This window comes from Littorina saxatilis, unplaced genomic scaffold, assembly GCF_037325665.1.
Source record: "Littorina saxatilis isolate snail1 unplaced genomic scaffold, US_GU_Lsax_2.0 scaffold_2558, whole genome shotgun sequence".
Taxonomy (NCBI): Eukaryota; Metazoa; Mollusca; class Gastropoda; order Littorinimorpha; family Littorinidae; genus Littorina; species Littorina saxatilis.
This window is the reverse complement of record NW_027126028.1, coordinates 1-15,093: the sequence shown is the minus strand read 5'-3', so window position 1 is coordinate 15,093 and position 15,093 is coordinate 1. Positions and strand designations below refer to the sequence as shown.

General features: G+C 43.4%; 2 protein-coding genes across 2 annotated transcripts; both read left to right on the top strand.

Moving 5' to 3' along the window:
- Positions 1-476: 476 nt before the first annotated feature.
- LOC138954474 (protocadherin Fat 2-like) lies at positions 477-5,282 on the top strand (the record flags this gene model as incomplete). Its single annotated transcript, XM_070326315.1, is given in 3 exon segments — positions 477-763; positions 3,623-3,766; positions 4,179-5,282. Coding segments are annotated over 3 exon segments (663 nt in total), but the record flags the coding sequence as incomplete, so codon positions are not given.
- A 2,001-nt stretch (positions 5,283-7,283) lies between these two features.
- On the top strand, positions 7,284-14,598 carry LOC138954473 (uncharacterized; the record flags this gene model as incomplete). Its single annotated transcript, XM_070326314.1, has 4 exons — positions 7,284-7,685; positions 10,145-10,328; positions 13,074-13,247; positions 14,410-14,598. Coding segments are annotated over exons 1-4 (607 nt in total), but the record flags the coding sequence as incomplete, so codon positions are not given.
- Positions 14,599-15,093: the final 495 nt, after the last annotated feature.

The following is a 15,093-nucleotide window of genomic DNA, read 5'->3' as shown; positions in this document are numbered from 1 at the left end:
TAGCAATATGCCACTTTCCGTGAAGTCTGTAGCCTCGAAATGAGTAGCAATATGCCACTTTCCGTGAAGTCTGTAGCCTCGAAATGAGTAGCAATATGCCACTTTCCGTGAAGTCTGTAGCCTCGAAATGAGTAGCAATATGCCACTTTCCGTGAAGTCTGTAGCCTCGAAATGAGTAGCAATATGCCACTTTCCGTGAAGTCTGTAGCCTAGAGATGAGTAGCAATATGCCACTTTCCGTGAAGTCTGTAGCCTAGAGATGAGTAGCAATATGCCACTTTCCGTGAAGTCTGTAGCCTCGAAATGAGTCTAGCGTTCGTGAACATTGCTAAAAACACCGAAATGTGACATTTTCCATGACGTCTGTAGCCTCGAGATGAATCTAGCATTCATCCACATTGCTCAAACACCGAACTATGCCACTGTCCATGAAGTCTATAGCCTAGAGATGAGTCTAGCAATATGACACTTTCCAGGACGTTTGCGAACCTAGTTCAGACTCTCCTAACCTCGACCCGACGACGCTGCCCGCCACCGTTACGACAACTCAACCAACGACGACAGAACTCACAACGACGGAGACACCAGAACCAACTACAACAGCACCTTCCAACAAGACGAGCACCTGGCTGGACGAGAACCTGTGGTGGCTGATCATCGCTGGCATACTGGGGACCTTGTTGCTGGGTCTGCTGATGTACATGTGGCTCGTCTTCTGCTCGAAATACTGCTCGCAGTGCTGGAGTAAACAGTGGTGCAAAAGGTGGGTTGCAATGGACGATGTTCGGAATTACCTCTTAATAATAATTGTAATGATAATACATCACTTGTCTATAGCGCAAGTCCCAATTCACACAGCTCCATGTGCATTACAATTTCAATAAACACCTCACACACACACACACACACACACAAACTCATGCACACACACATTCACACACACACACACACACACACACACACACACACACGAACACACACACACACACTAACACACACACGCACGCACACACACACACACTCACACACACAAACACACACACACACACACACACACACACACACACACACACACACACACACACACACACAGTGTTGTTTACAGGCACTTCCAAGGACTAGCACCAAAAGACCCCACTTTTGAGGACTCGTTTATTAATCGGTTTAGAAGAAAAAGTAAAGCAGATTTGTAATTAGCAGAGTGCCCTGATTGTTCATTTAACTAGTGATATCATAATAAGTAGATGTGAAAACCAATAAACAACACTTCACAGCTGAGATGCCAAAGCTTGATTTGTATGAAGGTTAACACACGAAGATTGAAAATTACGACTTTTGCGGACAAATCGCAGTTTTGGCGGGCCTTTTGAGGGGGTCTCCAGATTGGCTGTGTGAACGTGATTCAGCCATAACAAATTCAGCGGACGTCCGCTGAATTCTTGGGTCCGCGGAACACGGGTGTGTAACGTAGAAATGGTCCGTAGAAGTAGGCCAACACACACACACACACACACACACACACACACACACACACACACACACACACACACACACACACACACACACACACACACACACACACACACACACACACGCGCGCGCAAATCATGGTAAACAACTCTTCTCGTTTTCGTAGAATTTATTTTTGTACCACACAACTTCAAACGCCGGCTGAAGCAACAGCAAAAAGTGAGAGTTACAGACTGGAGCCGACTAGACGAACTGCGGATATAACTCGTGTTTTTACACCCCCGGTATAGGGGTGTGTATAGGTTTCACTGGATGTGTTTGTTTGTTTGTGTGTTTGTGTGTTTGTGTTCGCATATAGATCTCAAGAATGAACGGACCGATCGTCACCAAACTTGATCAACAGGTTCTATACATTCCTGAGACGGTCCTTACAAAAATTGGGACCAGTCAAACACACGGTTAGGGAGTTATTGGTGGATTCAGATTAAGAGTGACATATTAATGGTCAAAGGGAAATAACCTTCTCAGTTGGTGGCAGTGAGAATGGTTATTTCCCTTTGACCAACGGGGGTGTTTTTCCTACCTCGACGTACCCTTTCGCAATGGACCCTGTGTTTACATTCTGACTTCTGACTTCTGACTTCTGACTTCTGACTTTTGACTTCTGACTTCTGACTTCTGACTTCTGACTTCTGACTTTTGACTTTTGACTTTTGACTTTTGACTTTTGACTTTTGACTTTTGACTTCTGACTTCTGACTTCCTCGACCAAGTCACACGGGTATTTTGGTGGACATTTTTATCTACGCCTATACAATTTTGCCAGGAAAGACCCTTTTGTCAATCGTGGGATCTTTAACGTGCACACCCCAATGTAGTGTACACGAAGGGACCTCGATTTTTCGTCTCATCCGAAAGACTAGCACTTGAACCCAACACCTAGGTTAGGAAAGGGGGGAGAAAATTGCTAACGCCCTGACCCAGGGTCGAACTCGCAACCTCTCGCTTCCGAGCGCAAGTGCGTTACCACTCGGCCACCCAGTCCAACTGCGTATTATGCCAGTCAATAACGGAGGATGTGTCTGAAACACGTGGACAAGGAGCATGTGCAGAAAGCTTGCCTCCCTAAAAGGAAGAGTACTCGCTCTGTCGCAAACCATAAACAACAAGAAATTCCTCCGAGGTAGGAAAAACACCCCCGTCCTTACCAGAAGTCAGAAGTCAGAAGTCAGAAGTCAGAAGAGAGAAAGTCAGAAGTCAGAAGTCAAAAGTCAAAAGTCAAAAGTCAAAAGTCAAAAGTCAAAAGTCAAAAGTCAAAAGTCAAAAGTCAAAAGTCAGAAGTCAGAATGTAAACACAGGGTCCATTGCGAAAGGGTACGTCGAGGTAGGAAAAACACCCCCGTTGGTCAAAGGGAAATAACCATTCTCACTGCCACCAACTGAGAAGGTTATTTCCCTTTGACCATTAATATGTCACTCTTAATCTTAATCCACCAATAACTCCCTAACCGTGTGTTTGACTGGTCCCAATTTTTGTAAGGACCGTCTCAGGAATGTATAGAACCTGTTCACCAAGTTTGGTGACGATCGGTTCGTTCATTCTTGAGATCTATATGCGAACACAAACACACAAACACACAAACACACAAACAAACAAACAAACACATCCAGTGAAACCTATACACACCCCTATACCGGGGGTGTAAAAATCCCTGCGCTTAGAACTGTACCCACGGAATACGCGCGATATAAGCCTCATATTGATTGATTGATTGATGTGAGAACGTCTGACTGACTTGGAGCAAGAGTATTCACTCTTTCACAACGTACACAAACCCGGCAAAGTTATTTTTAGAACATCGTCTTTTGGTCGTGTTGTTTTGTATCCTCACGTGCAATTTTCATCTAAACAAATGAAAATGTACTTTGCATAATTGTGCAATGATTTATTTACAAATGCTTCATAACTATTCTAATAAATCACATGATGTTTAGATAACGCATTTGAAAGGGGTAAAGTGGGGTTTGCCTTGAGAAAAAAAGGCACATTGGCGGGATGGAGAGGGCTTTTGGGACCCAGCAATCCCCGCCCTTGACGTCATTAAGGTCTGACTGACCGATCTCTACACGCAATGTTGTTTTCCCTTTGCAGTCGTCCCGCGCAACCTCGCCGGCTGAAGCCACCCCCGAGAGTGAAAACGCCTCCCAAACTCCGCGTGAGGACACCGCCCAGAAAGGTTGCACCTGCGGAGAAACCCAAACCTCCTACGCCTCCCCCCACCCCGCCTGCTGCTATGTGAGTATGCGGTTACAACATACAAACACACGCGCGCTCTCACGCACAGATACGAACGCACGCACGCAGGTGAGCACCGATACAAACGCACGTACGGACAGAGACTCGCACACACTTAACTTACACACACACACACACACACACACACACACACACACACACACACACACACACACACACACTGGTTTGCTCACTCGCTAGTTTGCTCACTCTCTGGCTCTTTCGCGTCACGCTTTAATTGCGTAAAATACTATCCTTGATACATTGACTTATTCGTGCATTTATTTATCTTGTTCAACCTGTCAATTTGTTCGTATAACTCTTTGCTCATTGTGTCAATTATTCATTCACTCACCGAATATTCTCTCCCTTTTTAGTCAAGTAAAAAAAACATTTTGCATTTCTGCCATAGCGTTGGACCACAAGACGGATACATCTACGACTTCTGGAAAGAACGGTACCCAGATGACGATTATGCAAATGAGCCCGAACGGCAGAACAACCCCCGGCCTGTGACACCGGAAAATAAGCCTTCCGGCGGTGTCGAGAATAGCCACGAACCCAGCAAAAATGGACCCATTGTGCCCCCCAAGAACAAGCCGCCAGCATCGACAGCCAAACCAAAAAGTTGTGTCGTCATGTGAATGTCATGACTGTAAACGTCATGTGAACGCGGCCAGGATTCGAACCCACGACCTTCCGCTTGGGAGGCCGGCGTCTTACCGCCAGGCCATTGCGCCCGACAGGTGGTAGTTCAAATGATCGCTCACTCCAGGAGGAATGTTATTTAACACCGTTTTTGATTAAAGAGGGTACTTATCGCTCTCTTGTATTTATGGCGAACGTTGTATTGCCTTTGTATAATAATGTTCATATTATGATTTTCATGTTCATTTTTAAACTAGTTTGTTTTTGATCGACGATGCTTTTTGCAGAACTCTGAGTATAATTATACCTTTTTTGTTGTTTAAAGGATCATTTAATTTTTTATTTGGTTTTTCAAAATTCGGGTTACACTATAGTTTCCTACTGTTACTTAGTCAGTGTCAGGTTTAGCTTGACAACTTGTTTGATTACTTTCATTATTCGAATTGTCTCCTTTTCCTTTGTGTGTGTGTGTGTGTGTGTGTGTATCTAACTTCACTCCTGTTTGGATAATGTCTGCGGCCTTATAATGTGAACTGTACTGCTTATTCAAACTGTGCCAAAAATTCGTGTATATGTTGAACCATGTGAGTTAAGGAATGTAAAATGTGAAGGTGCATATGTGACCCTCCACCACGAAATGAGTCGCATGTCACCTCGCGCGGTTCTGCGCTAGGCTTAATATAAGTCCGGGGAGTGTCTGGTACCAGTGTGAGGGTCACCTTAGTCACAGGCTTATAACTCAAACAGTTTTCGCTCTTTTCTAAAACGGTTTTCACCACTGGATAGCGCATTAAAAACTCTTTAGGAAAATGTAAAAATATGAAAATCATGCAAAGGTGACATGCGACTCATTCCGTGGTGGAGGGTCACATATAGTTTAAATGTATCGTCCCTCCCATATAAACCACTACAGTGTCGATACTCTTACTCCTGGGTGTCCCTCGTCCTTCCCCTCCCCCTCGCACCCCTCTCCCCCCCCTCCCCCCCCCCCCCCCCACCCCTCTCCCAAACGCGAGTGTTAACCTTTTTCAATGATATAAATATTTTTAACAAGATATGACGTGACAGGTGTGAAAAGATAACGAGTTTTATACGAAAAACCTTCTTCACTTTGATGTGATAGACCTAAATCTAAACAGTTTCAAACCCGGAGACCACTAGGTAAACTGACAAAGCTAAGACAATTGAATCGGTCCCGAATAGTCAAATAGTTTTAAGGGACACGAAACATCAACATTACTAAGGAAATGCAAAAACAAAGAGACTGCGAACGTTTCAACATTAACAACAACAAAAACACACAGAAAGGTAGGTTGTTGGAACGCTTGATATTGACAAGAGAATACGTTACAATCACATATATTTCGACCTCACGGTCTTTTAAGTGTGCACAGACAAACAAAGACATACTAATTAAACAGAAAAAGACTTATCAGGCAATTAGTGCAGCGGAGAAGACATAAGCAAGCGGCTGCATTTTTTGCCAGATACAATTTTGTCTGTTTAATTAGTAAGTCTTTGTCTGTTTGAAAGATTTCGTATGTGTCCATGTGAAAAGCTGTTCTTTTTTTTACATGCGCAAGCCTGAACTAATGTGTTGTATACATGAAATAATGTATACAGTAAGAACGACATCTCCAAATAATGTTGACAAATTCTCGCGAATCAAATCTGGAAGATAAAATTAAAGTGGTGATTAAATAAAAAGGATTATGAATATTTGCACGTTTCGATTGACGAGAATGTGTGTGTGTGTGTGTGTGTGTGTGTGTGTGTGTGTGTGTGTGTGTGTGTGTGTGTGTGTGTGTGTGTGTGTGTGTGTGTGTGTGAGTGAGTGTGTGTGTGTGTGTGAGTGGGAGTGTGTGTGAGTGAGTGTGTGTGTGTGTGTGTGTGTGTGTGTGTGTGTGTGTGGGAGTGTGTGTGAGTGAGTGTGTGTGTGTGTGTGTGTGTGTGTGTGTGTGTGTGTGGGAGTGTGTGTGAGTGAGTGTGTGTGTGTGTGTGTGCGGTTGTGTGTGTGTCCTGTCTCTTAGTCTGTCTGTCTCTTTGAGTGTGAACTTTGTTTTTCCTGCTCTCGAAATCTTTCTCACGACGTCATGCTTGTTCAAATTCAGACCAACTGTTCGTGTGCGCGCGTGCATCTCTGTGTCTGTCTGTCTGAGACTCCTTTCCTTGTTCGCATTGCCTTTCTTCAGGTTGTATTAATCCAACCTCTCTCGTACAAGTACATCCAAGATGCAGGTGTTGCATAACAGAGCATCCAACTCGAACACGTGTATATATATTAATTTGACAATATCTGGCACACATCGTTCATTGACACAACTGAACACCACACACGAGGAGAAAAGGTAATCGATCATTTATTCTTGTTTGCAAACGTTTGTACACTGATCTCTTTCTTCATATCCCATATCTGAGCAAGACGCTCCTCACATTAAATCCCATCAGAATAGATCGACCGACTAGGGCTACGTCAAAGTCGAACGCCCCTATTGAGAGGGTCTTCGCGACACAATGAACATTTGTCCCTGAATGAAAAGGACGAACCATTCGATGGAACGGTCGTATCTTTTTTACAATCTTCAAAACTGTCTCTAAAGCATGAACGTATTCTGCAATACAAAAGCTTCGCCAGTAGTCAGTGACACAGAAAGCTCTCGAGGCTTCTTCGCGTCAGTGGATTTTGTAGAAACTGAAACGTTAAATCCCCCTGCCCGAATGACTATATATGATTTCTCCCGCTCTTTGGCTACAATTCTAAAGAACACTTGTGAGCCACTTGGGAATGAGCCACTTGGGAAACTCCCAAAATACATGACACAGACATTTCACATTCACCAATAAAAACTCTAAGGTGAATCTTTGACAGTACATGTGTTTTTTCTCTTCCACTGACGTTTGGAGCATGACTACAAGACATGACACTTAGTTGTAAAACAGCTTCAAGGCTGTGAAGCTCGAGTTGTAGATACGATAATATAAGTGTCGGGCTTGGAAGCTAATCATGAAAATGACAATCCAGACTCAGTAGCATTATTATAATTTAGATTCGCTACACACTGCTGAGCCAAGAGATCAAGGTTTTGGGTTGAGGAATATTTAGACTTCCAAACAAGTGCTGGCTTTTTCGCTCGACTTTATTTGAGATGATCTTCATCGCTTCAGTGCCATTACTGAACACGCGTGTCTTTCCTCTAGAGTACATACTGTCATGATGTTTGGATTGTTTGTGTTTGTGTTCGTCGGCATTCTGAATACTGTCGACACAGCGGTAAGTTTGACCCTGTTTAACCCGTATTCCATTATGCTGCTGTATTTTCGCTGTTGTTGTTGATGTTGATGTTGTTGTTGTTGTTGTTGTTGTTGTTGTTGTTGTTGTTGTTGTTGATGTTGTTGTTGTTGATGTTGTTGTTGTTGTTGTTTTTGTTGATGATGATAATGGTATTGTTGTCGTTGTTATTGTTGTTGTATTCGTTGTTATAGTTGTTGGTGTTGTTGTTGTTGCTTGTGTTGTTGTAGTTATCCACCTCAGAAATAAAATTAACAGACTTTGCTTCTTGTGGAGGTGGCAGAAGCTTTGCAAGTCGTTATTGTCTCTCTGTCACTCTCTCTTTCTCTTTCTCTCTCTCTCTCTCTCTCTCTCTCTCTCTCTCTCTCTCTCTCTCTCTCTCTCTCTCTCTCTCTCTCTCTCTCTCTCTCTCTCTCTCTCTCTCTCTCTCTCTCTCTCTCTCTCTAGGACAGATTGTAAGAAAAGGCGTAGCCTTAAATCTTAATCCTTGTTAATTAAAGTTCAATTCAATTCAATTCAATTCTCTCTCTCTCTCTCTCTCGCTCACTCTCGCTCACTCTCTCTCTCTCTCTCTCTCGCTCACTCTCTCTCTCGCTCTTTCACTCTCTCTTTCTCTCTCTCTCTCTCTCTCTCTCTCTCTCTCTCTCTCTCTCTCTCTCTCTCTCTCTCTCTCTCTCTCTTTCTTACACACACATACTCTCTTTCTATCTATCGATCGATCTCTTTATTTCTCTATGTATCTACGTAGGCTATTCCATAATTATTTAGAATCTAAGAAACGGAAACACATATCAACAATCTAACCAGGCCATTTTCTAGACCAATCCTTCCACAGCCGACACCCAACTGGCCATCCTCTTAATGTTCTCATTCAGGCCTGGGACCACGTGACATCAGCTATACCTGGTATGGCCCTCGTGAAGGCTCGGACAGAGTCTTCAGGGGTCTCTAACCGTGTTTCCGCGGCTATTTGTGACCCCCCCCCCCCCCCCCACGAAATGAGTCGCATGTCACCTTTGCATAATTTTCATATTTTTACATTTTCCTAAAGAGTTTTTTATGCTCTATCCAGTGGTGAAACCCGTTTTAGAAAAGAGCGAAAACTGTTTGAGTTATAAGCCTGTGACTAAGGTGACCCTCACACTGTAACAAGACACTGCCCGGACTTTTATTGAGCCTAGCGCAGAACCGCGCGAGGTGACATGCGACTCATTTCGTGGTGGAGGGTCACATTTCTTAAAGTCCGATAACAGGCTGAACTAGCATGGGGAGATGTCAAGAAAATAGGGTGGATGCAACCAGCAGCAGTGCTCCCTTTGGTGCCAAGAAATATGTTGTCGCAATTAAAGGCAGTATAGTCCGGTGCGTTGTCATGTTACAGCATAAGCCCTCGAATACCCGTGTTTGGAGGAATATTTTCGACCATTAATGGTGGACACAGCTGTCAGACGTGACTGTATGCCTGTCCTCAAGAGTCACAGTGTTTAAATACCTTGATCTTGCGACGAAAGATGCACACCATTTTTTAGGGCTTCTTGTTATTTGAACTTGGCAGGGGTTGGGTCACCTGGCTAAACACCCGAACAGACGACAGTTGTTTGGTTTCAGAGTGGAACTAATTAACCCAGGTTTTGTCACCACTGACGATATTCCATGTTGATTTGGATAAGCCATTGCTGATTATTGTAAGTATTGTCAGGCGCAACACTCTGCCCTACCCCTCTTTTTCCCATCACTGGGTTCATGTGGTACCCAACCGGTAAATCGCTTTGGGGCCATTAACTATGTGTGTAAGATCTGTTCAAATGCAGAGCTTTCAATGCCAAGGGCATATTGCATGTACCTGAATATATTAATTAAGTGATCTTCTCTTATTATCTGTTCAACAACGCCAATGTTTTCGAGGATAACGGATGAAATGAGTAGACCAGGGTGGGTATGATTTTCGAGGCTCCGTCTACCCGGTTTGAAATTGTTGTACCAGTTTTACACCACGTCTCTCCAAAGAGCGTTCATCCTAAAACATGTCATCGCACTTTCATGCAAATCGGCCTGTTTTAACCCTTATTTTGTAGTGTTTGTAAGTTATCGGTCCAAAATCGCGAATTTGAGCTTCATGACGCAATTTCATACATTGCGCGGTGAGTATCTTCCCGAGTCGACCATATAAAAACGACATAATTCTGGAACTTCATTTTCTGTGTCAAGCCTCACGATAGTCTTTTATTTGACGGCATGATTTTTTTTTAACGCCATATTGCCAGGAGCCTGGATTCTAAATAATAATGGAACAGCCCTCGTATCTATCTACCTACTTATAACCCACCTACCTACCTACATACCTACCTGTAACTCACCTTCCTACCTACTTACCTACCTGCATACCTACCTATCTACCTATACATCTGTCTATGTATCTATCTCTGTGTGTACATGTACAGGCTACCCTGACAGTGGACAGGAGGGTACAGGAGCTGTACCAGTACAAGGTGGGCAGCATGGAGCTGTTCAAGTTCAAGTGCACCCCCGCTCCCGGCTGCATCGTGTCCATCACCAACAAACAGCCGAACACCCCTTGCTCTTCCTGCTTCCAGGTCTACACATGTCCAGGTGTTACTGCCGGAGGTTGGTACATGGTATTCCTACTTCTCACTCTCTGTCTTACCCCCCCGCCTCCCCCCCATCGACCTATTTGCAGGCCCATCATCTCCTCCCTCGGTGTGTCCATCGCCAACAAACAGCCCAACAGCCCTGCAGGGTCTCTGCTTCCAGGTCTACCTCTGCCCTGGTGTCACTGGTGTCACTGATGTCACTGGTGTAGTCTTCCTATCTCTCTCTCTTTCTTACCCGCTCCCTGCAGCCTCCCCCCCCCCCCCCATCGACCTATTTGCAGGCCCCTCATCTCCTCCCTCGGTGTGTCCATCTCCAACAAACAGCCCAACAGCCCTGGCGGGTCTCTGCTTCCAGGTCTGGCTGTGTCCAGGTGTTACTGTAGGAAAATTGGTACATGATTGTACTCTCCCTCCCTCTCTCTCTCTCTCTCTCTCTATCAAAGATAGATTTGCATTTTAAACAAAGGTGTGATGATGTATAGAATTATTTCAGGGAATGCACCTACACTCATTGCCTCAAATTTCAAAATAAATCATTATAGAAAATGTAACAAATAATTACCCCAACTCCAAGAATTGACCTGTACAAGTCGAGTCTATCATATTCTGGAGCAATTATGTGGAACACCATTCCAAATATAATTAAATTACGAATTCACGAAACATCCTTCAAGGAATATTATATGCTGTTTCTTTTACAAAACTTATAAGAAATATTATCAAGCAGCTGGCAAAATATAACTGTACTCTCTCATTATATTGAAAAACATGATTATATATTATAATTCATGAAGGATTTTTTTTTTATACAAACACATATTTCTCTGTTATATATAATTTTCAAGCATTGCTAAAGAATCCTAATGCATCTTAAAATGTCTTATTGGTTGCTTGACATGTTAATTATGGTAAATATGTACTATAGTTAAACTTATCTGTTATTTCTTCTTGTTTGTTACCCCTCAATGGCCGAGGGCCGGATGAAAACAAGCATATATACATTGCTTATTCTGTCACCCTCGTAAACTAAATTTCAATTCAATTCAATTCTCTCTCTCTCTCTCTCTCTCTCTCTCTCTCTCTCTCTCTCTCTCTCTCTCTCTCTCTCTCTCTCTCTCTCTCTCTCTCTCTCTCTCTTTCTCTCTCTCTTTCTCTCTATCCCTCTCTCTCTCCACCCTCTCTCTCTCTCTCTCTTCTCTATCTCTTTCTCTTTCTCTCTCTATCTCACTCTCTCTCTCTTTTTTTTCTCTCTCTCTATTTCTCTCTCTCCCTCCCTCTCTCTCTCTCTCTCTCTTTCTCTCTCTATCTCACTCTCTCTCTATATATATATTTTTATCTCTCTCTATTTCTCTCTCTGTCTCTCTCGCTCTCTCTCTCTCTCTCACTCTCTCTCTCGCTCTCTCTCTCTTTCTCTTTCTCTCTCTCTCTCTCTCCCTCTCTTTTCTCACCCGCTCCCGGCAGACATCCCCGCCCCCTCCCCACCCTCTCTCCAAACCCCGCATCCCCTCTCCCCCTCAATGTGTCCATAGCCAACAAACAGCCTAACATCCCTGGGTCTCTCTGCTGTTATACCTACCTCTGTCTGGGTGTTATTGCAGTAGGTTGGTTTTCCCAATACACCCTACGTACGATGTGTCTGGAAAAAAACTCCGCGCGGAGAGGTTTTGCGGCCAGCGCAGCAACGATAAAGAGGGACAGTTTTCTCGGCTCGCGCGGCAGCAAGCCCTATGTCTATATACTGAATAGGCTATGAATAAGTAAAGGACTATTTAACTCTTCTTTTTTTTGCACTGATAAGACGTTTTGAGAATATTGAACAAGTGTCTCTGCTGACTTTAGGTAGTTACTTTCGCAACTATATAATACAGTCGGTCATTAACGCAAGTAAATTGACACATTTTTAGTAAACAAATCACTGTTTAACTGAGACGGGGAATCGAGACGAGGATGGCGGTATGTGTATGTGTGTGTGTGTGTGTGTGTGTGTGTGTGTGTGTGTGTGTGTGTGTGTGTGTGTGTGTGTGTGTGTGTGTATGTGTGTGTGTGTGTGTGTATATATATATTTTTTTATTTTTTTATCTTTTTTATAAATATGACATGTTTACTCTAAAAATGTGCTCAGAATTACAGAAAACAAGTCAAGTAAGTACTGCGTTCGTACGCCAAGCGGAGACGAGCGTGACCCGTCTTATTTGGGCGTGGTTAGTCGAGCCTATCTTAATATAGTCTCGGCGATGACTGTTGTTTTTCATGTTAATCTGTTTCTTTGATGCCGACAGCTTGACTAAATGTTTTTATGACGACTCCCACGTACACTCGTAGGCACGACTGGGCGTTTACATGTGGCCGTTTAGGCAGTCATACTGAGACTCCAGAGGGTTTTAATGTTTCAATCGGAGACTTCACACATATTTTAGTTTTCCCTTGTACAGGGGCGGATCAGTTGCTTTGTAAGGGGGGGGGGGGGGGTGCACTTTGAATAGAAAGTGAATGTGATGGGCGCTTCCGAATTTGCTAGGGGGGTCTGGGGGCATGCCCCCCCCTGAAAAAATTTTGGCCCAAAGAAGCAAAATTTGTACAGGTGCCATTTGAACTTAGAAATGGTCATAAAATTAGCTTTCCAAATTTTTTTTTTGTGCTGGAGGGGGGGTGCACCTGCACCCTGTACACCCCCCCTCGTCCGCCCCTGTTGTATGTGTTCCTGTATAAAGTTTCTGTTTCATTTATACATTATTATCTGTTGCCCCTTCCTCCCCAGAGTATTGCCTCAACTACTATTCAGGACAAGGAGCCTTGAACCCCAGAGTCGCACCTCGCTACGTCATGACAGTACAGGCCATAGAAACAGCGACAAGCGAAGCTGCCAACGTCCTGGTGGAAGTGCGGATCACCCCGAACAACCCACCCTACTTCGACTATGGCCAAATGTCAAGTAAGTACCACAAGTCACAAGACACCCTTGAATTACGGACTTTCGTTTTAGATATTAGATTGTTATGTTTATGAAGGGGGTGGGGTGGGGGGAAAGAATATAAAGTGATCAACAACAGTTATGGAATAAATAGATCAATAAAACAGAGAAAAGGAAAGAATTCATAAGGAAGAATGCATGTGTCAAGTTTTATGACTATCCAATCCAATCCTATCTTATCTTATATTATCTTATCTTATCTTATCCTATCAAACAACCTTATCTTATCTTATCTTATCTTATCTTATCTTATCGTATCTTATCGTATTCTTATCGTATCTTATCTTATCATATCTTATCTTATCATATCTTATCTTATCTTATCGTATCTTATTGTATCTTATTGTATCTTATTGTATCTTATCTTATCTTACCTTACCTTACCTTGCCTTATCTTATCTTATCTTATCTTATCTTATCTTATCTTATCTTATCTTATCTTATCTTATCTTATCATCAGTCTTATCTTATATTATCGTATCTTATCTTATCTTATCTTACCAAACAACCTTATCTTATCTTATCTTATCTTATCTTATCTTATCTTATCTTATCTTATCTTATCTTATCTTATCTTACCGTATATCATCGTATCTTATCTTATCGTGTCTTATCTTATCTTATCTTATACACCCCGCGGGTTAGGGGGAGTCCCATATTGGTTGGGACGAGAAAGAATTTACCCGATGCTAACCAGCATGTCGTAAGAGGCGACTGGCAGGTTCTGTTTCTCCTTTTACCCTTGTTGATTGTTTCTTGTATGGAGTGTGGTCAGTGTTTGTAAGGATTTTGGTCAGGCAGTATGTGAGAAGTGTTACGTCCTTTGTACTGGAAACTTGCATTCTCCCAGTAGGGTCATGTATTGTACTACATTGCAGGCCCCTGGAGCAATTTTTTGATTGGTGCTTTTGTGAACAGGAAACAATTGACAAGTGGCTCTATCCCATCTCCCCCCTTTCCCCTATCCCATCTCCCCCATTCCCCCTATCCCATATCCCCCCTTCCCCCGTCACGATATAACCTTGAATGGTTGAAAACGACGTTAAACACCAAATAAAGAAAGAAAAGAAAGAAAGAAAGAATCTTATCTTATCTTATCGTAACCTTTACACGGTGATTTCAGCCACCATCACGATAGCGAATGCCAAAACGAAAAAAGCAGGAGAACAGTTGGGGGAGATAACTGCGACTGACGACGAGAAGGATACTCTGACTTACACCATGACCACTGTACCCAACATTGAGGGAATAGAGATTGACCAATGTGAGTTATACCTGAGGAAGAAAAGGCTGGGGATCGACTTAGTTGGGGGTACGGGGGTGGGGGGGGGGGGGGGGGTAGGGGACGGGGATGGGTGGTGATGGTGAGTGCGTGTGTGTTGTGTGGTTTGGGGGTTAATGTGTGTGTGTGAGTGTGTATGTAGGTGTGTGTGTGTGTGTGTGTGTGTGTGTGTGTAGGTGTGTGTTTGTGTGTAAATGGTTGTGTATGTGAGTGTGTATGTATGTGTGTGTGTGTGTGTGTGTGTGTGTGTGCGTGTGTGTGTGTGTGTGTGTGTGTGTGTGTTTTGTGTGTGTGTATGTTGGACGTCATAAGCCTGTGCATGCGTTCGTGCGGGAGTATCCGGCTGCATGCGTTTTGAGTTCGTGCGTGCGTGAGATTGTCATAGTTTTCAGTCAGTAGTGCAGTGTTAATGATTTATATCGGATGTCTACGTATTATGTGTGTGTGAGTGGGGGGGGGGGGGATTTGTTGTTAAATGTACAATTCGGATGACGACTATGTGGCAGATTCTGGATACCTTCGTAC